This window comes from Strongylocentrotus purpuratus, unplaced genomic scaffold (genome assembly GCF_000002235.5).
Source record: "Strongylocentrotus purpuratus isolate Spur 01 unplaced genomic scaffold, Spur_5.0 spur5_scaffold_16, whole genome shotgun sequence".
Classification (NCBI taxonomy): Eukaryota; Metazoa; Echinodermata; class Echinoidea; order Camarodonta; family Strongylocentrotidae; genus Strongylocentrotus; species Strongylocentrotus purpuratus.
Genome location: NW_022145601.1, coordinates 20,197,202 through 20,219,945, shown reverse-complemented (window position 1 = coordinate 20,219,945; position 22,744 = coordinate 20,197,202). Strand labels below are relative to the sequence as shown.

Below are 22,744 nucleotides of genomic sequence, written 5' to 3'. Positions count from 1 at the left end.
TCTCCCTCTCTTCCCCTCTCTCTCGTTTCTCTCCATTTCGCCCTCTTCCTACTCCCTTCCCCCCTTTCACTCTCTCATTTTCCTCTCATAATCTCTTACTTTTTTTTTAGTTAACTTTTAGAAGCAAACATTACCAAGATAGTGATTGGCGGCCAAATCCTTCTCAATCAACCTGATTTCACAACAACAAAAAAAAAGAAAAAAACAGATAATTATCCTTAAATCATTTGTCCTTCTTTCGCTCCGCCTTTTGCCTGTGTGTGACTGTTCTTTGTTTGTTTGTAGTGAATTTAATATATATATATATATATTGTAGACATGATGTTATGGGAAAACAACGACCATAACTAGCTGAACTGAGTGGCATAGTTCCGGGTGACAAGGCGGTAACCCAGCACCAGTTGAATGGCAAAAAACGAAGAAAATATGGGGCGAAAAGGAGTAAGGAAAGCAGGGAGGCGGGGATAAAGATTATATAATCTCCTCTCACACCTTATAGCCATCACCAATTTCCCTTTGAGTATCAATGAGATGTATAATACTTTTGAATAACGTTGATCATCATGATGAAAATCATTCTCTTCTATAAATATAGACTTAAAGAAATTTTGGACAATGAGTAAATTATTGTTAATTAGAGCCACTATTGTATATCCAATCATAAAATCCATTTAACAATATTTAAAAAAAACACAAACGTATTGCTTTTCGGATTGCTTGTATTTTTCTCGTTTTCCCCTCCCTTTTTCGGGGGGGGGGGGCTAATTTTTTTTTTCCCAAACAGGTTTGCCAATGCTAATATTGCCGGTCATCTGATTGGCTGATATGTTACGTCATTAGCAATGACGTAACCGTTAGGGTGAGTGATAGGGTTATAGAAATCATGCCGAATCACTTTTCATTAACCCATCGTTGGCTCAATCGGTAAGGTCAGGGTAATACAATCTTAGAGTTGTGGGTTCATGGGTTCAAGTCTCAGTTTATTCAGCTTTTTGCCTTTATAAATAGTGAGGCAAAGCAATAAAAAATCAAAGTCTAATTGTTTGTGACCTCTTTCCAAGCTGCTAATGACGTAGAACATATCAGCCATTGGAAAGAACGGAAATATAAGAAATTTCAAACCTGTTTGGGAATAACAATTTCGCGGGCGGGGGAGGGATATTAGCATAAACCACTTCACCAAATTGGCTGTTGTCATTTTAGGGAGAACTGAAAGCAAGCGCTCACTGCCTTATCCGATCATAGCTTCCTAGGCAATTCCGCAGGGAATATGAATTATCAAATAACAATCTTCTTTTAGCTCTATTTCTTTTTATAGGAATTAGTACAAAGGTAGACTTTTGTCTGAAAAAAAATTCATGAAATCGATCAATAAAAGATTACTTGGCTTTGCAGTCACGTGTCATTTCTTTCTTTCGGTTTATACATGATATTACATAAACATGATGATTCCACGAAGCGATCATAATTGATACGTTTTAGTATAGGGAATTGAAATCATCAAAGAGGCTTATTTACGCTGAATAACAAACGTCAATGAACTCGGCTAGTAATATGCCCCTCTATGGCGCCATAAAAAACATCATGGGCGTTATTCTGAGCTCGATTTTATCTCTAAAATATTTTATTGTATCTCTTTTTAAATAGTTGCTATTTTGAGACCAATGTTTATCTCAGCTTTTATCCTTAAAATTTATCTCAATATTTTACTTTTCCATTACTTATACGCGCGGCTATTTAAACTCCAATTTGTTATACATGTACGTGAAATATAAAAAAAATAAAAGTTAAAATAGGGTAAGTGCTATTTTATTGATCGGACACACGGTATTAACTGAAGTGCGACTTTAGTGCGACTTTATTTAAAGTATGCTGCTTGGTGTGTAATCAAATAAACAAAAAAAGTACAGAGTACAGAGTACATTTCTCAGGCAACATGCTAGTAGGATTATTGAGTATTATTTCAAGATTTTCGCAGACTAATATACTTGAAATGATGCTTGAAATAAATGTTCAACAGCCTCTGAAACTATACCTCCGGCAATTTTTAAGGAATTCTTAGAAAAAGCAGGTTTGCGCTTTGAGGCATGCGTAGTAAAGATTGTAAAATTGTCTCATTGCTCATTATAATGAGGCCTAAAAAAAACACGTGTTGCCCTTTACGTGCCAAAACATGGGTCGGTCGGTAGGAAATCGTTTTTGTTTTTTTTGTATAACTTTTTTTCTTTTTTTCCCCCACTTCGGGCTGATATTTCTCACTTTTTAATGGTTTCATACATATTCTTGTATTCATTGAACTTTTTTTTTTTTTACTAGTATTAAATAGGTCCATGGTAAATATATTATGTAAAGGTGTATACAGAAATAATCAATAGCATAAATATGATAAATGCCATAAATACATTTGTTTATTTTAAAGGATACCACTTAACATTTAGGTAAAACTAGTAAAAAAAATTACTGTCTCAAAAATCATTACCTTTTCTTCATTTAACATAGTATTCAGACAAATAAATCTGAAGAAGATATAGAAAGAATTTTTTTATTTTTTTTTATTTTAAAGAATACCACGTACCTTTTAGAACTAGTGAAACAAAATCTCAGGAATCTTTGCCTCATATCCATTTAGTAGTCTGACAGGTAATGATTGTTTGCACTAGATAATTGGTTGGTTGTAACCTCGGCAATGGGCATGAGCGTGATCACGGTGACCGCTAATTCGTTGAAGAATATTTCGGGCATGGGTGTCGATACAGGTTTTTATACATAAGGTGTCTCCACCCTCCACTTCTCCCTCCCCCTTTATTTCCTCTATCTCCGTCTCTCTCTCTCTCTCTCTCTCTCTTTCTCTTCCTGTCTCTCTCTCTCTCTCTCCGTCTATCTCCCTCCCCTCCGCCCCTCTCTCTCTCTCTCTCCCTCTATCTAATTCAAACATACCTAAACACACACACGCGCACACACCACTCGTTCTCTCTTTTATTTTGTTATTGGCCACTGGCTTTCCATTATACACTGTTTACACATGCATATTGTATGAACATGGTATCAATCTTAGCTCATGACATGTTCGTCAGCTCAAGCTTTTCCAACCTTGTCTCTCCTCTTATATCCTCGTGTTCCCCTAACGTGTCATATAATGATATGGGTGTTTGTCTTGAGAGCCTTAATTATCATATTCCTTGATCCAATGCGATTGTCCTTTATTTCCTATTTTGCACGTATTTATAAATATTTTAATGTGTTCATGCCCTTTGATCGGGACCATGCATGATGTAAAACAGCTTTACTAAAACTGATCGATTTTTATTGCCCAAATGTTTCAATAAAGTATACAATTTTCGAGCGAAAACGCATGTTTAAGTCTTTTCAATCAAGATAAATATCGTTTATTCTTAGTGATATTGGCGTTGATAGATGCAAAGCGGACCGTTCGAAATTTTGTAGAATTCTCCGTATCCATCGCTTTTTATCAAAATTGGAACACAATTGAAAGGTTCCAATAAGCCCCAACCTAATAACGACATTCATATTATCTAAACAAAATTAACGACATAAGGAACTCTGATGCCCAATCCACTTTCTATGAAATCCTGGCTACGCCAATGCTTCAAAAAGTATCTCTGAATAATTCAAAAGGCTCCTAAAGCCATGCGATTGAATTATGCATGAAGTTACGCCTAATCTTACCACTTTTGGAAATCGTGTACAAGTCTTATACGGATTAAATCTACATTTTGAAATTGTTTGTCAGAGACATTGTAAATCAAAGTAGCTTATTCGCTTTTGATATGTGTGTTAATGATGCCGTGCACGTTTTGTGTCTTTATGTATTTATGTCCTCAATCGAACCCCCTAGATCAACCAACCTAGATAATGCCCCATTCGCGAACTGCCATAACATAATTTATACACTATCTATAATGCGCCATTAAATCAGATTTCACTAACAAACTTCGGGTTTTAACGATCTGTTTTTATAACAGCCATGCTCATTAAGCTACGCCCAGAAACAGTCATTATCGTTTATCGCTATGGCAACGGTTTTTTTAAAGCAAACTGGTTCTTCAGTCCTGTACATCCTATGCTCAATATAACTCTTTAACTCACTTTTCAAACACATGTAATTCTATTTTTAAAAAAATGTCTTAAATCCCAACAGATTAAATCTAACAATTCCTTTTATTCTATTTCATGAAGGAACGTTATGTGTGAAATGTTAACGGTCTTTTGCTTTAGCCGTTTACATTTCTATTCCTCATTCATTTAACATCAGTTTAATGCTAAAACTCGGAAAGAGATTGAGCCAAATTTGCAATACCCCCCCCCCTTCCCAAATGTTTATACTTGCATATTATAACTTCTGGCTATTTATTGGATTCATGTTCAGAGGATAAACTATGGTGGCTTCTAATGGACACGCAAACGCAAAATTGACGTATACCTTTGCTTGGTAATTTTTTCGTTTTTCTGTACTCAATGGCTGCCTGTCCCTTCAGGATTTTCACGTCTTTGACGTAAAAATCCACAAATTTGCTGCATAAGTATACGTCAAATTTGTGGATTTTCACGTCTTTGACGTGATAATCCACAAATTTGTTGCATAGGTATACGTCAAATTTTGCGTCTGCGTGTCCCTTAGGAGCCACCATAATAAACAGTTATATAAAATGACCCCCAAATATTCGTTGGTGGACAGGAGCAATGTTTGATTATATACCTTGTGTGTCATGTGACAACAGCACTGCAAACATGTTAAATCATTTTCTGTTATCATTCATACAGCCATAGCGTAGTGGGGCTACGGCGAACGTAATTGGTACTCTAGAAATGAAGAAAGATAAAATTACATTTAAAAAGATGAAATAAATACAAGTAGGAAAAAACGTACATACATTTGCCGGTTGACCCGATTCATAATCTTTTCAAATAATCATACTCTGATACAAAATTAATGTAGGTTTGCTAATTTGATGATAGCAGGTCGGTGGTCGGTGCTGTTGAACTTCAACATTACACGGAGTAGTAGGAGGAGGTAGTCAGGTAGAAGAAAATGAAGAAGAGGAAGAAGAAGAAGAAGAGGAGGAAGAAGAAGAGAAGAAGAAGAAGAAAAAGAAGAAGAAGAAGATGAAGAAGAAGAAGAAAAAGAAGAAGAAAGTGAAGAAGAGGAAGAAGAAGAAGAGGAGGAAGAAGAAGAGAAGAAGAAGAATAAAAAGAAGAAGAAGAAGAAGAAGAAGAAGAAGAAGAAAAAGAAGAATGAGAAGAAGAAGAAAAAGAAGAAAAATAAGAAGGAAAATAAGAAGAAGAAGAAGAATGAGAAGAAGAAGAAGAATGAGAAGCAGAAGAAGAAGAAGAAGAAGAAGAATGAGAAGAAGAAGAATGAGAAGAAGAAGGAAAAGCCATGGGAAGAAGAAGAAAAAAAGAGGAAGAAGAAGGAAAAGAATGGGAAGAAGAAGAAGAAGAATGAGAAGAAGAAGAAGATGGAGAAGAAAACGAAGAAAAAGAAACGATGATGTATACAATGCAATCTTAGCTTTCTCACACTATTTCTATACGCAGACAATACACCAGGGGGTGTTTCACAAAGATCCTAAGTCGAACTTAACCATAGAGATATGTTACTACTAACACTTCACTCTAAGTTGGGCTTAAATATTATGGAGAGCCATTTGTAGCCCTAAAATAAAATATATTCAAAAGCGAAAGTTCAAGTATTCTGGACTTTTTATAAATTCCACATCAAGAACATGAAATCTCCTTGATAATAGAAAATTATGAATGATTTGAATCAACATTTTATGCCTCTTAAAATAACTGTTACAAAATATTTAACAGATGCTAACGGCTTTCCATAACTTTGAGGTCCAACTTAAAGATAAGTTCAACGTAGGATCTTTGTGAAACTCCCACCTGGATTTACACTTTGAGTCTACCCGAGGTTATCCAAGACAAGGTATACGATTGATCTTATATAGGCCCTACGCTCAATAAATATTTATTTCACAGAAATCTTTTGTGATTTTTGCACGGGGCGATATGTGATTGTTTTCATTTACAAAAAGATAACTCTGTCCGTCTTGAATTAATTCGGAAATAAATAATATTGAAATCAAGCCACTAAATGCCATGCGATACATTAAATCACACCGCCAAACTAGCAATTTAATAAAAGATTGCGAAATGCCCTGCATGCAATATGATAATTACCATATAACCTGGGCAAAGGCTTGGGGACATTAAGTTCTTGGGGATGAAAAGGGAAAATAATGGGATAAAAATATATAAAGCAATTGATAAATAGTGATACAATGACGTCACCAACTGATAACCGATTTTGCAAATTGTGTAGTGATATTCATTGTTCATACTCTAAAAAAGAATCATAACTTATTTAGTGATCCGATTTTCCTCAAACCGTTTTGCTCTGTTTCTCCTGTTTTTCTGCATCTTTTGAAAGCAAGTTGTTTTTAGAGTGTATTAGTGTACCGATGGAGCATTTCGTCGCAGGAACACGGGTCGTACAACCCACGAAATAAGAATATACATGAGGAATGGACATATTTACAAGCCTGACATTTTGACCTCGATGTCAATATGTCCGCACTTTTGGTGTTATTCTTTTTTTAAACACGTTTTCCGATTAATTACATATGCATTAAAATACTATGCCTGAGAATTTGATGAGCAAGTTTCATTAGTAGATAAAGATGAAACGATACCAGATTAGCATTTAGAAGTAGACCCTATAAAGGTCAGAAAATGTCAATGCGTGGAAGGAATAGTAATTTTTATAAATTATTGTTTTCAGATTCACATTAAGGCCCAGACTAAGAGATATACAAGCCTTTTCTGGTATAGGATTAAGCGTAATATGGTATATTTCATCTGGCATTTCTGGGAACTTAGTTGACCTTTCACTAGGGTCTCTAAAGTTTAATGGAGCACATAACCCGACGTTTCTGAGTGCTAAATTGATCTTTCACTAGTATCTCTAAAGGTAACAACGGAACACATGGGTTGACGTGAGTAACTTCGGAAAAAGCAAACCAAATTTTTCATGGCCTTTTAAAAGAAGGATTTTCATTGCCGTGACATAACGCTAAGGTATGGTGAGTTCGGATGATGTTTATGACAAATTTTGTCTGGTATTCAATTTTCCAAATCGTACTTAATCTTGGACTCACAGCTAGGCCAGTGCCAAAATATATGTTACACAACATGATCATAAACAAATCTTAAACACCACTTTTTTGTTTAATTCGTTGATTTTTTGGCCTGCCATTTACATTCCTGGGCAGAGGTGGCCCTCCGGGGGGCAGAGGGGGGGGGGGGCACAGTGCCCCCCACCTTTTCAGATACCCCAAAAGTGCCCCTTTTTACATAGGAAAAGTGCCCCTTTTATTTTGTAAGAAGTGCCCCTTTTACACAGGAAAAGTGCCCCTATTACTTAATAAAAGTGCCCATTCCCCCTTTTCACCTCTTACGAGTGCCCTTTTTATTTTTGACACGTGCCCCTTTTCCTTCGGCATGTTCCTATTTTCCTTTGCAATAAGTGTCCATTTTTCATTCTCATAAATCTTGAAATTATCTTGAATAAGTGCCCTTTTTAATCTCTAGTAAGTGCCTCTTTTCAGGTACGAGAAGTGCCCCTTTTCACTTTTGATAAGTGCCCCCTTCCCCTCTGATAATTGCCATATTCAAAACTGAGAGGTGCTCCTTTTACTTTGACAACTGCCCCTTTTTTCCTTTGTAAGAAGTGCCCCTTCTCCTTTTAATAACTACCCCTTTTTAAACTTGGATGAGCACATATACACTCCGGGGCCCGTACGGCGAGTAAAAACAGACATTTTGGGAAATTTCGGCCGGTGTCCGGCCAGTTTCCGTAAAGTTCCTACGGGCGCCGGGACAGTTTTTGAAGTCGTACGGGCGCCGTGGTGCTGAGTTGGCTGCTCCCAATTCTCCCGGCGTTTTTATCTGACCGTTAGGCCGTAGAAAGCCCGTAAAGGACCCTTAGGGCACCTTTCGGGTCCCATGCGAGCTCCGGATTGTGCCCGGACGGGCCCCTCACGATTTAGGGGGTTAATTCTCATGAAAATGTTTACGGGCGCCTTGCGGTGCTCAAGGGTTCCGTACGTGTACCCTACGGCTCCTTCACGGGATCCTCAAGAGCCCCGGGTGATATGCACAACAACAGGCGTCTGCCGTCCGGCGGCCATTTAAAATGAATATTGCCCGTGCGGGTCCCTCACGGCGGCATCTCGAAATGTACAACGCATTTTTAAATACAGGAGGTGCGGATACCAGAGGACACAGAGTGAGTCAGAAATAATGTCCCACTTTTTAAAAGTTGTATTGTTTGAAGTATGAATAATAATCATGAGTTTCATGATATGTCTTGATAGAGTTATCCTCCCAGTACATTTAGGTACCATTTTCATTTGAATCTCTGTATGCATGACTGAACATCAGACAATCTTTACAAGACATGCACAGGCACATGCACACAAATGAGCATTCCATTACCGGCAAGGCCCACCCAAACTGTTACTTTTAGTCGGGAATTCTTCTTATCGTACGAAAAGTTGAGTGGCCGCTGTCCTCTTGGTGCGTATTGGCAGATGTTGGGCTTCATGATGATGATGATGATGATGATAATGATGATGATGATGATAATGATGACGATGATGATGATGAAGATTAAGATGATGAAAATGATGATGATGATAATGACATGATGGTGGTAGTGAATGTGTACAAAAGGGAAAGATTTTTAGGGTTATGCCACTTAAACATTCAGCGATCTTGATAAAAATCAATGCTCAATCAGAAAAGGGGGTAATTATGAAACAATTGTCACCGCGTGTGTGTTGTGTGTGCGTTTTGTGTGCGTGTGTGTGTATGTGTGTGTGGGTGTGTGTGCGTGTGCGCGTGTCTGACTGTCTTTGTTCAATGCACTGTTTTATTCCTCACCGGGTAACTTGGCGCAAGTGAGATCTGGCAGTCTTGTAAAGATTGTCTGATATTCAGTGATGCATGCAGATATTCAAATGAAAATGGTACCTAAATGTACTGGGATGATAACTCTATCAAGATATATCATGAAACCCATGAATAAATATTCATACTTCAAACAACACAACTTTTAAAAAGTGGGACATTTTTTCTGACTCACTCTGTAGTTCAGTGCACCGCATGGCACCCGGCCGGGCGCCTTGAGGACCACGTCCGGGCCCCGGCAGGGCACCTTCCGGGAGCTATCGGTACACCTGCTCATCGAACGGAGCCCGTAAGGTTACCGGCCGTCACTCGGCCGGCACCTTTACGGGCGCCTTGCATTTCACTCGACCAATTTTCTCCGGGCACCTCCCGGGCGCCGCAGAATATGTGACCACACATGCCGAAGAAATGAAAATCGGACAGTTCCCGTACGGGCTCTAAATCCACGGCAAGCCGCCGGGTAGGGAAAATCGTACGGGCCCGGTTTATATATGACCTAGGCATAAGAGGACACGAAATTGTCCTCCTAATGACAATGACAATGTCTACTTAATGACTGGTTTTTTCATTCTAAATGTCTGTCTAATGACGCTTTTTAGTAAAATACAGATATACATGAATATATACAGTGTGAGTCAGAAAAAAAGTTAACACCTAGAAAATGGATAATTATTTTAAAAATCATCTATGAAAAATTAATTATTATACATCTTATGAAAGAGTGTTTTATCCCAAATCATTTGGCATCATTTTTGATTGTGGTATGTGATCACGCTTGGATGATATTGAATTATCTAGGTGCAAACTTTTTTTTTGACTCACACGGTATATATATATATATATATATATAGCGAGAGGGGGGAGATTGAGAGAGAGAGGTATATATAGGGGAGAGGAGACAGAAATAAGATAAGATGGGGATTCAGAGAGAGAAATGTTTTGTAAAATGTAATATGCTTCGTTAATTTTGCATGGAATATGAATACAAGCTAACATACTATCAACCGATCAGAGGAAGAGAAAATACGGTAATCAGATGACAAGGAGAAGTGCCTGAATATATTATACACTCAGTAATACTCAACAGATTTAATTATACGATTCCCCAAGGGCCCCAGTAATTACGAGTCTCTTCTTTAATACATGCACGAACACAGATGCATTCAGAACAAGTGGTATATAAAACAGGCAAATTGTAACAAAATTGAGAGCATCGGCGTATAATTATTTGTGTAAATTAAAATAATATTATCTCCCCCCCCCCCCCCCCCGAGAAGGGCAAAATAAGGATAACGAGAGATGGATAGACGATAAGAGAAGGTGTGGGTGTGTTTATTGCTGTATGTGAGAGAGAGAGAGAGAGAGAGAGAGAGTGGGAGAGAGGGATTGAGTGGGGATAGAAAGTGAATGCGAATGAGAGAGAGAGAGAGAGAGAGAGAAAGAGAGAGAGGGATCGAGAGAGAGAGAGAGAGATACAATCATCCAATATTGAATATATCGCGCATAATTTGTAAGTTGTGAGCAAATACAGCCATCGGCTGCGCTTCATCAGTTGTATAATAAATCATGAATAGATGAATGAACAATCAAACAAGTGCGTTCTAAGTGGTGAGATGGATTATGATAATTGTTGTCCATAAAGCATAATAATTGAAAGGTTAAGAACTGTTTCCCGAACATTACATTGTACAATCTTCGCAAGAAACAAAGTACGATTGATTTCACATCACAGTAAATTGACCATAGACCCACGTGTATTTTCAGGATAGGGAAAAGGTTAGGAGCAGAGGACATTTTCTGCTTTCATATTCGTCATCGAAATGTTTACTTTTTTGTGGGGATGGGTTGAGTTATTTTGTGGGTTTCTGTTTTTGTTTATCTGTCGTTGTCATCAAAGGAAGAAGACAGTGTTTTAACGCAAATGAATTTGCGAAAGTAATCGTATTTCACATTCAAAGGGAGGGGTCCCCTCTTTATCACAAAAGGGACATTTTCGCAGCAAGAGGAGGACATTTTGTTGAATACACATTATCTCATGATTTGCAAATTATAGGGGGCTCCCGCGGTGGAAACACCCGCCTCGATTCAGACATTAAAATTTCCTTTATCACTGCCTCCTCCCCCCCCCCTTCCTCTGTAGTGCACATTTTTGTATACATTGTATGGAATCGAAAGATTGTTAAATTATGTAACACAAATTAGATGGAAATCCAATTATAATAGCAAACATCTGTTTAAAAACAAAATCAAAGAAGCATACTGGTGAAAGTTTGAACGAAATCTGACCCCAAAAAAGAAAATTATGAATGTTTGAAACTTGTTATCACTATACGTATATAGGCATTTCAAATTAGCTGATGGTAATGTTACTGTAATCCAGATCCGGAAAACATTTTCATTTGTTCCAATACCCAAAATGGTTATTAAAAAAATGGTCGTCATAGAAAAAGCTTGAACTGACGTCCTTCTCTTAAGTAAATCATTATGTAAACAATGCACAATGAAAGAGAGAAAGAGAGAAATTTTATAAGGAAAAGGGGGAGAGAATTTGTACATGTTTGTAAACAATCATTATGTAAACAATGCACAATGAAAGAGAGAAAGAGAGAAATTTTATAAGGAATAGGGGGAGAGAATTTGTACATGTAAGTTGTATTAAGCGGAACATTAGTTCCCTGGCAACTGAGATTGTCATATTGTAAGGTAGAATGAAACATACTATAAGATAATAGCTGTGGAGACATGTAAATTTGTATGCATAAAACCCATGTTTAAAGATAAAGGCATTAATAATACAAATCGTTTTGTAATGATTGAAAACATGTTTAAGGGCTTGTCATATCCGATCGACAACGGCAACAGCAAAGAGCTTTCCCATTAAAAAGCCCTCCTTACAACAAAATATAACTCGGGATAGACTTTTATGTTATAAGGACCTGTTACTGTAACAATAAACTCTCCAAGATATATGTATAGCGCCCCAAGGGTGAAGACATTAAAAAACAGAACATAGTTATATTTGTGTACACGACAAACAAGACAATTATCAGCGACTACGTCACAACCCACCAAAGAAATTACCACTTTGGGATTAATTGGATGTAATGGTCTCATTTAGGCCTACCTGGCAGGAATTAATTCCTTGAAATACAAAAGCGCTGTAATGGCAGCCATGCTAAGGCCGGAGTAATAATTGCGGAGCGCCAGGAGTGTTAAGTATGGACCTATTACGGATGGACATTTATCGTTTTCTTAACGAATTCATTGTGTCTCCGTCAATGTCGTCTCAATAATATTCCGTACATGTTTCTTTCCTTTGGTCTCATCATGGTTACCTACATGCGCAGAAGATAAATACTCGCCTAAATCATGGAGATAGAAAATTGTTGTTCCGTGTACTGTACATGTATTTTTTTTTTTTGAAAAACATGTTGATATTACCAGAAAGAGGTTATTTTTGGATTTTTTGGTTGTGATTTAAAATCCCGTTTCCCCCTATTTCCTCATAATATTCCAGAGTTACAACGCACCGGGCTTATAAAGATCATGGCCTTCTAATTGTTTTATAAGGTCATAGGTGTGTGCGAAAGTTTGCGAATCAGTAATAATACATTTCATATCACCAAAATCGTCTGCCTTTCAACTTTGCTGCTCCCCATTGAGGATGCTTTTATTTAAGACACACTCTTACAAAGCACACCATCCAAACAAAACCCAAGAGAGGGAAACTGCTCCTTTGTCAATGACCGAAAATGCTTACGCGGTCGTTATTGTTTAAACAGCTGAATGTTCTCATTAAGATGCACATAGTCAGAAGGCGGCGACTATGATTGGATCAAAGAAAGAATCACGTTGAATGTCCATCCGTATTAAGTCCATGGTATAACAGATATGAGCTCTATACAAGAACCCAATATTATTGATGTTATTAGATTTCAAATATTCATAACTTTCTTATTTATTGGGCTGATTCTCTTTGAATTTTTCGCCATTCTGTTTGAATTCTCTGATTTTCTGCTTTCATTCAAGTGAAGTTATTACAAGGCCCTACAAGCCAGTTGCACACGAGGTGTAATTTGCCTGCCGTAAAGACGGTGTCAGTCTTCGCTATTTAAGGATATTGTAACAGGAGCGTACAATGCCATCGATAACCGTTTAAATAACGTGATAACAAGATAGAATGGACGTCTGTTGCCAAACAGACGATAAAGGCTTGTTCAGATAACCCGCCGCGGTTATTTGCGTGGAAATGAATGGCAAATGCGCGCAACAAAGGCTTGCGCGTATTCACTGAGCTCTGTGTTATAAACCAAACAAAAACAGATTTGTGAAGCGTATGACACCGTACGTCATCATAAGAAAATACCGCCGCGGTTTTGTCGCGTGACTCGGCAACGACATTTTCCTCGGCATAATTTACCCTGATGATATAGCTGTCTAGCGGTATATCACATTTAATACCAACTGATACAATCATCCTCTCCTCTTCTTTACATACCTCGTCTGAAGCAAAACAGGTTGATGAATTAAAGATAAACTTGAGTTCTAGTGGTAAAAAAAAAGAAAATGAATTCTCACAGAATCAAACAAAACTTACACGGAATGTTCAAGATTATAAATAAATGTCATGTGCCAAACAATTTTGGAAGAAAATGTATACTGGCTGAGTAATAAGCATAGAAAGATAGGAAAATCAGGTAGTACTAACCCCGACACCATTTGTGTAGTCCCATTTACATCTTTCTGTGTACAGTGCTTGTTACTTTACCAAGACTGGGCCAAATTTATTATGATTTTGATGACTCCAGAACCTTGCAGTGCACGCCAATACTTACATCCTACATGATCAACTTTTTCTGATCCATTCCACACCTTTCCTTTCACAACGCAATGGCATTACCAGAACTCACCTTTATCTTTAAATGTGACAAATGGGAAAGGGAATTTCCATCGTCGTCAAGTTTGACATATTTCTACTTTTTTAATCTATTTTCTGTCGCATTGTTGAAAACCGCCACGGAGAATGAATGAGGTCGGCCTAACATTTTATTCAGGGCATTTCTTTTGTGAGCATTTTTTATCACCGGAAAGCCAATATGACATACCCACCTTTAGGCTATCATATCGACCAATCATGCACGCAAAACCTTCAAGTCATTTTGCACACTGTTGTTGGTTAATAATACCATTTACAAATGTATCATCCACTGTCTGTTTCCAATAACGATTTATTTTCAGAATATTTTAGGGTAAATTAAGGTATGACGAACTCGGGGCATGCCATTTGCTGCCAAGAAAGAAAAAAAAAACAATTAATACACCGCTGATTCTTCTGCAATACTTATGTTTATCAATGTGCAAATTGTTATGTATTTATGCTTTAAAAAACTTTGTTCCAAGTACTGTTTTGCATTCTTTTCTACTTTCATGGCCATAACACCAAGTATTCAAATTTCAATATAAATTTATAATGGAGGTGTTCGTAGGGATGATTATCATCGTATAATGTTTTAAAGAGTTTGTGTCTGTTTTCTATAAATTTTGTTGATTTTCTTATAAAAACGTGTAAAGTTCACAAGGGGAATATTGCCATGTTGAAGAATTTGAAACCCAAACGACATGACTAAAATACAAAGAGACGTATCGCTTTGGTTTCCAGGGACACAATTTGCTTTCTAAATTTCTATCTCGTTGTTCCTATCGCAACTTATTGCAACCATGACGTTCGTCAAACATCCCCGAAAAATATTACTAGTAGCGGTACTTTGAATCTTTGTTTAAATCACATCTTTGATTAAGGTTTGCTTTTGATGGATATCTATGTTTAAAGAAATGAAAACACACTTTCAGACGAAAATGATGGTGAATAGCAAACCAATTATAATATCATCAATATATTATGTTGGATTTTAATTACATAAATTACTCATAAGCTCACGACACTTTATAACACTTTATAGATTTATGGTAATTTCGCAATGACTGTAGGGTAAACCGCAGTGTAGCCCATAATTACTTTCAGTTTGGCATTTAAGGCTTGTCCAGATATATGAAAAAGGACCGCGGTGGTATGCCTTTATATATATATGTTTATATATTTATATATACGTATATTTAAAGCTTACAATAAGCTTGCATTACTTTAAAGCTTACAATCCAAAGTGAAGCGGCATAGGATAAAAGCAACACGTGCATTCGTACAAAGTTTACATTTTCTTTTAACAATTTTTTTATAGGAGTGATTAGTCTGCGTATGTCAATTTTATTATCAAGGGATTATGTGCAGGAAATTAAAATTTAATCAGTTTTAACATCCAGTGCAACATAAAGCGATTTCGTTATTGTGGAGCTATTATTTCATATAAAGCTATGATTTTTTTCCAATACAAATTACAGGCACTTTCATCCAAGGAACTCTGAATATGCCGTGATACTGATTTGCCAACAACAAAAATATAATAGGCGCTCCGAAGCAATCCTTGATCATACAAAAATACTACGATACAGTCGGTGTACACGTAAGTTACAGAGGCACATGGTGTTTTATAATATGACAAAAGTATCACAAATCAAATAACTGTTCATTCATTCTAATTGTCCTAGCTTAAAATATCAAGCACATCGATTTAAATTAAAACAAACACCAAACCACGAGATATATCGCGTGACACAATGCAATAATATCATATTAAGTGATAACAAGACAATGTGAAAAAATTTCTTTCATGATTCTAATGCTTTTAACATAGTACAAGGTTTGTGCGAATTTTTTTTTTAATGAAAATGCGCAGACGAAGTCATTTTACAAACACCTCGTCGAACGAATGTGCCATATTTACTTTTTGCACTTCAAAAATATGGCTTTACAATCTTTTCTAAAATTTGCGTTAAGGAGTGCGTAAACAAAGATGCCGACAATGTGATTAAGGGTTCGCAACTGGTAGGAGAATGCAACAACGATGCCTTGTGATGCCTTCGCGCGGTACGCAGCTACTGCCTCATCGGGGACATTGGTGAGGATGAAAGATGGTAGCCAGGACAGGATTAGGATGAGGTTTGTCCCGAGCAACATTCGCGTCATGATGCGTTCTTTTCTCTGCCGATTGCCTTGGGATGGTTTAGCCATGTCTCTCCTTGTTGGTCGGCCGGCGTTGTCTTGGTTGTCGGTTTCAGGATAGGTGGAGCAGTCTTCAGACGGAGCGTCCTGTTGGGGTACACGGGCGGGTGCCTTGGGGTGCTGGAGATGTCCGGCTCCCATCTCCACAGGGTTTATCGGTGGACTGCCGTTGGACGTTGGGCGTGTCAATATACTAACGCTGCCTCCAGAGGAAAATAAGTCAGAGACACTGTTGCTAGCGTCCTGTATATGATTTCCAGACAGAATCGCCATAGTTTCTCCCTGCTTCGGAAGGTCACATTTTCTTGATGTCACCCTTTTGTTGGTCCCGACGTCACCATCCGTTGTTACAAATCTGCGACCATTGCTGATTGTATTTCCTGGACGTTGGGCGCTAAGCGATATTTGACCGGTATTTCCTACAAGTCCTGCCCGAACCTTCATCTGTTTGCGAATTTCTAGATAGATCCTGACATAAACGCAAGTGCAGATAATCAGTGCTAGTAGGTACGATATAGAGGTGAATATTTCATTGCTCAGATCAAGCCAGTCGGGTCCACCTCGGTAAATACACTTCTTGACGGGACCAATCTGGACTGGTTTCACAAACAATGCAAATTGAATATTTCCTGATACGGCTAGTCCGATGCTCACTAGAATCACTGCAATGATCCTACGCGCATTTGATCTAATCTCCAAAGGTTTACATACGGCCATGTAGCGATCAAGTGCGATAAATGTCGTCAGGTAAACCGCCGAAAAGGAAAAGGCACGGCTACCGTAAATGCTGAATTTACAAAAGAATGCATTGATGAAAACACCACCCAGTGATCTTACCAGATGAATAGGAGCAATCAAGCAGGCACAGAGGTCGATGGTCGCTAGACTCAGTATCAAAAAGGACGTTGTCGTTTTGCGAGATTTCTTTGCGAAAACCCAAATCACCAAACAATTTCCTGGCACGCCGACAACGAAGATGATCGTGAACAGCGAAACAGCCACTATTGCCGTAACGTCCATTTTACAAGTGACAGGGAGTACAATTTGAGTATTAGAAAAACAAACAACGAATTTTTCTCAACCCATTCACGACCGTTTCCTTTGTTTCTATACAGTCAGCATCTGACAACTTGGTGATGAGCTGTATTGAAAGCGTAGAAGCATCTGATCCCAAGGGAAAGCTTGTAAATGAAGAATAACGGATATATATGATTGCAAATAGCGTCTCACGTATAAACGAACTAATAAAGCACCCCAAAAGCTTACGGAATCATGTAGTAGGTGATGACATTATCATTGTGCAAGACAGTTGTTGAGCGCGGTCGAGTAGCATTCACTGAGGACGAGCGATTACAACAAATAAAACCTACGATGCTCCTTGCTTGTAAGTTTTAATAGAACGTTGCACATAATGTCGGCAATGATGATCGCGATGTGATGTATTCAATCTTTAAGATTGGTTTGGTTGTCACGTGACCAAGTTCGTCTTTTCCACCACTCTAATCGACTATTTTCGTAATAGAGGGGAAGACCTCGTAAAGGCTTTCTAGACGATTCAATCACACAATGTGGAGCAACAGGGTATGAAACGATGAAACGGTTGGCTCAAGACCGAGGAACTTGGAGAGAAACTTGGAGAGACACTTGATATAGAATTTTGAATTTATGACTGAACCTGTCATAAACTGACAGATCACTATTGATGATGATGAACCAATTTAATGCATACATTTTTGGTTCCATGATACAATTTATTCCATTCACCTGTTATGAATAATTATGTTTTTTTCAATAGTCAGAATGCAAATTGCATATATTATTTGTTGCTTGGTAGGACAAGCCAAAATGTTTCTCCTACCCATAGCAACAACTAATATAATCATATATATTATGTTATAAATTATATAATTTGATTTGTGCATTTAAATTAGTTTACCTTATAGTGGCCTATTGAAGATGATTATCAATCAGTTGCAAATCCCCAGGAGGAATTAACGAATGCTTTTGGCCTAACATACTGATAACCTCAAGAGGTATGTGTGCGTATGATAAGTGATCACTCACGCAGATTTCTCTTTGATCTGCCCACACTGACATTTTGCTATCGTCACCTCAATTCGTAACCCCGAACCTCCCCCTCCCCCCTCTAATTCTTTACCACGTTTTGCATACTTTTTTTTAAATGTTTTTATTAAGAAATCAAATCATAACATATACAAACTTTCCACCAAAAAAAATGCTGTGTTACAAAAGAAATTAATGACAAATTAAGGTATTTACAAACGATTGAGATGATCTGGGGAAAAAAAAAAAAAGTACACGTAATAGAAATAATCAGAATTATAACGTTTTACATACTTTGTAAAAATTAATCAGTGATAAAAACAAAAATCAGATAAGGCCGCCGCCTCCTCTTTTAAAATATTTACTATTCAGAGAAGAAGAAAAAAAATCCTGTGATATGGATTTTTTTTACATAGCTTCTAAAGTGATACATATCATTTGATATGTCATACTTTGTATCAGCATACTCACTTAGCAAAATATCTGTGAATAAATAGGCTTGGGCAGCTATGATTAGCATGGCAGCCATCTTGGAGAAAATGCAAAAAACTGCAAAATATTAAATAGTAATGCACCGCCTCCTCCTTTTTTTTAACAGTCCGGTCGAGAAACACGTTATTTTTGTTATTTGGCCTGATAGGATATGCATAAAAATAATACGACGTCCTAATCTCACTAATCGCTTTATTAAAAAAAAAATCTACAGAGAACGAATTAATGAACGGCATATTTGAACAAGGACAACCCTAAGAATTAATCAGTGACAAGTATACAGTATTTTTATATTTCCATTTCTCTTTCGAAAGCGGAATTATTTCATGTTGCTCAAGTCGCTGCAAGCATCGTTGTTTTTGTAATTGTCTATCCTCTCCCACGGGAATTAAACAAAGGTCAAAACTCCATATTTATGTTACCATGACTACCATGATAAAATATACGATGTTGGTATTTGTCGTAGTGGTAGTAATGCCCCTTTTCAGCTTCATTAATCGTTAATAGACCATTTTCGTAATGTAATCAATTCTCGATACAAATATTTCATTCACCTGTGTTTAATAATTGTCTTTCATTTGTCAGAATGCAACTTGCATGTATTACGTGCTGTTAGGTGTGGCGAGCCATAATGTTTGATTTGATTTTTTAATATTTTAGTTCTGCATTTTTCCAAATACAATAACTGAATAACAAAGCCCAACAGAGGTAAGTAATATAAAATATACAAACAATAATAATTTCATGTCAACATGTTTTTTTTAAGTTTTTTTTTTTTTTTTAGATATATACATATAATAACGAAACTTAATATTTCTATAACATATTATCATACATTTAAAGTATTATCCGAACTATCTGTGAAAAAGGGGAATGAGACCGCAATCATAAGCGATGTTCGACTAGGATGACGTCCTGGCAACAGTAACGTTTGCAGTTCGCATTCTATTGAAATACAATTATTAATCGTAAGATAGGAATGAAAAATTAGTATCTGTCTGAGCCCTTCACAAAGACGTGAGCATTACATTTGATTGCATTACAAAAGCGTTCCTTTTAAGGCGATTATATTAAATGATGAATGACGAATGTTCGTCTTATTTCTTTCCTGCCAGCTTCTTTCCCCTTTGCATGACTTATGAATTGGATTAACGTTCTACATCCTTAAATACTCCCCCCCCCCCCCCCCACACCAACATTTAATGACGAAAATGCATCTTCAGGATTCAGGAGTGACAGAGAAAACCATCTCCGTCTTCAAGAGGAAAGACTTTTGTTCATCCTTCCAGCGTTCAGAACCTAAAGAGCTTTACATCCATAGCAACCGTCAAATCTAAAACTCTTACTCTGACAAAAAGGAAGAGCCGGCATTATTTCTAGGTATTTTCACAATACTTGTATTTTGAAATCGAAAATATACCTCGAGAAATGTATACAAATTAATATGTGAATAAACATGTGACAATTTAAACTTCTTTGAAATTGATCATATTTATTCATTTATTAATTATCATTCGGCAATTTCACAATACAATCAAGGTGAATACAAAATTACAATGACAACATTTATACAAATTCAATTCTTCGCAGCAATATTTTGAGTGCAAAAAAATGCATATTCCTTTCACATTTTCCTTAGATTTAAACACACGTAAGAATTTGTGTACTAACGAGTTTTCATTTTAATCAGCAGTGCAAATAATTGCGTCTTTATAACACATCCTACAGACGTAGATGTTGCGAACGGTTGACATTTATAACAGTGTCTGTTTGCTTACATGTCCTTGCTTAATTGCTCTAATTCAGAGATAGAGGAAATGCGAAGGGAGTCTTTTGCTGATAAAAGAAAAGGTGTTGCCCATTTTGCGCGATTTCATTGCACCTTGAATTTTATGACCTCTTCAGGTGCATGTCATTCATTTTCAATATCCTACATGAGTTGTTCATCCAAAAGAGAGACAGATGGTTGATGGAGAAAGGGGGAGGTGGTGGGAGCGAGAGAAAAAGAGAGAAGACTCACAGAGATAACAAAGGGTTGAGAGAATGAAATAACACTATTTCCTTGACGTCTTTCTCCCCATAGAAACCCATAGTAACCCAACAGACTGGCGATTTACATATTGTAAACAAATCTGTGTCTTAAAAGAGGCAAACTGTTCATGTGAGAATCCATCAGTAAACTGGAACCAATATTCAAGTCACTATTCAACGTTTTTTTACGAGTTTTCTCATTTTCATGTCCTCGATCAGGAAGAACTCTAAAAGATGTGGCGGAGTAAACCGCCGCAAAAGAAGCCGCCTGTGTTGTTTTACGTATAAAGGAATCGCAACTACTATTCGCGCAACACAGAATTTGCGCGGTTACACTAGACTAGAGTTTCGACTCCTTTATTTTACCTCCCTGGTTAGACGTAGCGTAAGACTGAGAGTTTGAGTCAGAAAATAATTAATGTAGAAATTTGTCCGCGAATAAATTGTAGCAGGTGCATGTTCAAGCCAAACGTAAATGTATTTCTATCAATAAGAATTATAAACGGTGGTATTTTCTGCATTTTTTTTCCTGTATATGCTTAGAATTCGACCAGTCAATACTCTTTTCAATGCGGAATATGTCACACCTAATACAGAGCGATTCGATCCAACGTTTCGCTCGATTTACTCATGATTTGACATTTAGAAACTGTTAATTTTAGGAGTATGCAGCTGCTTTCTTGCAGCACCGAAATAGGGATTACTTTTGTCACACTTCACACATACTTCGACTCAGTCATCAGGATTTTCCGGTGGCTTTTTTTTCTCCACGAAAAAACACAAAAACACACACACAAAAAAAAAAAAAAAAAAACGGTCATCACAACCGAAGCGGGAAGGTGATGAACATTCTCCGATGTGTGTACTAAAGATATGCCACTTAAATTTCAGAGGGGAGGGGCATGGGCCGGTTGTGCCCCCCCCCCCCCCGCCTCACAAAAATATCCCGTTAGTTCTTTCCAAGGTATTATTGAGGGGGGTTCCCTGTTCATTTAGTTAAAAACCTAAACCCGGCAATCTGATGTTATTGTCTTTCAAAATTACTAAATTTAGTTTCGTTGAGACAAATATCATTCAATTATGCTGAAATTATTTTTGAATGATATTCTGAATGTTTTGAAATTCTTAAATAAGTCTGAATATTCTAAATTGTTAAGGAGCTCGTGTAACATTTTTTTTTCTTGTCCTCTTACCGAGGTGTTTTATTTCACATATTTCACATTTCATATATATTTCACATCAATTTACATTTTAACATAATATAACAAGACAAAAGTAATTAAATAAATAGTTATAACCTTAACATTCCTTGAAGTTTTCTTTGTGTTTCGTCAATAAAAAGCTTTGTTTACTTGCTATGTTATGTCGTAGTTTTAATTTGAAATTAATGAACAGACTTTTGCTATTGTACTTTTTACCATCACACCGAAGTTGAATATACATTATGTATATTATGTATTGTCCTAAAATTAACATGAAGTTTATCACAAAGTTTTCTTTTTTTCATAAATATTAAATGCTTTTTCATTAATACATATTTGTTCATGAAAGTAGTTATAATATTAGTTTTCAATCATTTTCCAAAAAACTCTAACCTTGTTACATTTTAACAAGACATGAACAGTAGTTTCCGTATGTTAACATATATCACACTGGTCATTTTCCATTAAACGCCATCTGCATGGATTATGTTTTGATGGAAATATATTATGCAATTTTTTAAAATTAACTTGCTTTATCCTATTTTATCCTTTTTGTATTGAAATTTAAAATTGAATACTCTTTGCCAATTATAATGATTACCATCTATCGCATTCAGTATGATATATATTTTTTTTAAATGAAAATGTTTGGATTCTAGAAAGAAAAAAAAATTAATATATCGATATAAGGCGGTGTCAGAAAAAAAATTCCGGATCTATTTTGAATTACATAAATAATTAGGTGATACGTACGTAGACGTATCACCTTTTGATTTCGTCAAGATTTTTATTATTTATTTATTTATTTATTATTATTCTTCCTCGAATTTGTTCGCAGGATATC

General features: G+C 36.7%; 1 protein-coding gene across 1 annotated transcript; it reads right to left on the bottom strand.

Annotated features, from left to right (window-relative positions):
- Positions 1 to 15,731: 15,731 nt before the first annotated feature.
- Positions 15,732 to 17,131, bottom strand: LOC105440337. The gene has a single exon (XM_030987453.1). The coding sequence runs from the start codon at positions 17,129 to 17,131 to the stop codon at positions 15,830 to 15,832; it is 1,302 nt and encodes a 433-aa protein (XP_030843313.1). The 3' UTR covers positions 15,732 to 15,829.
- Positions 17,132 to 22,744: the final 5,613 nt, after the last annotated feature.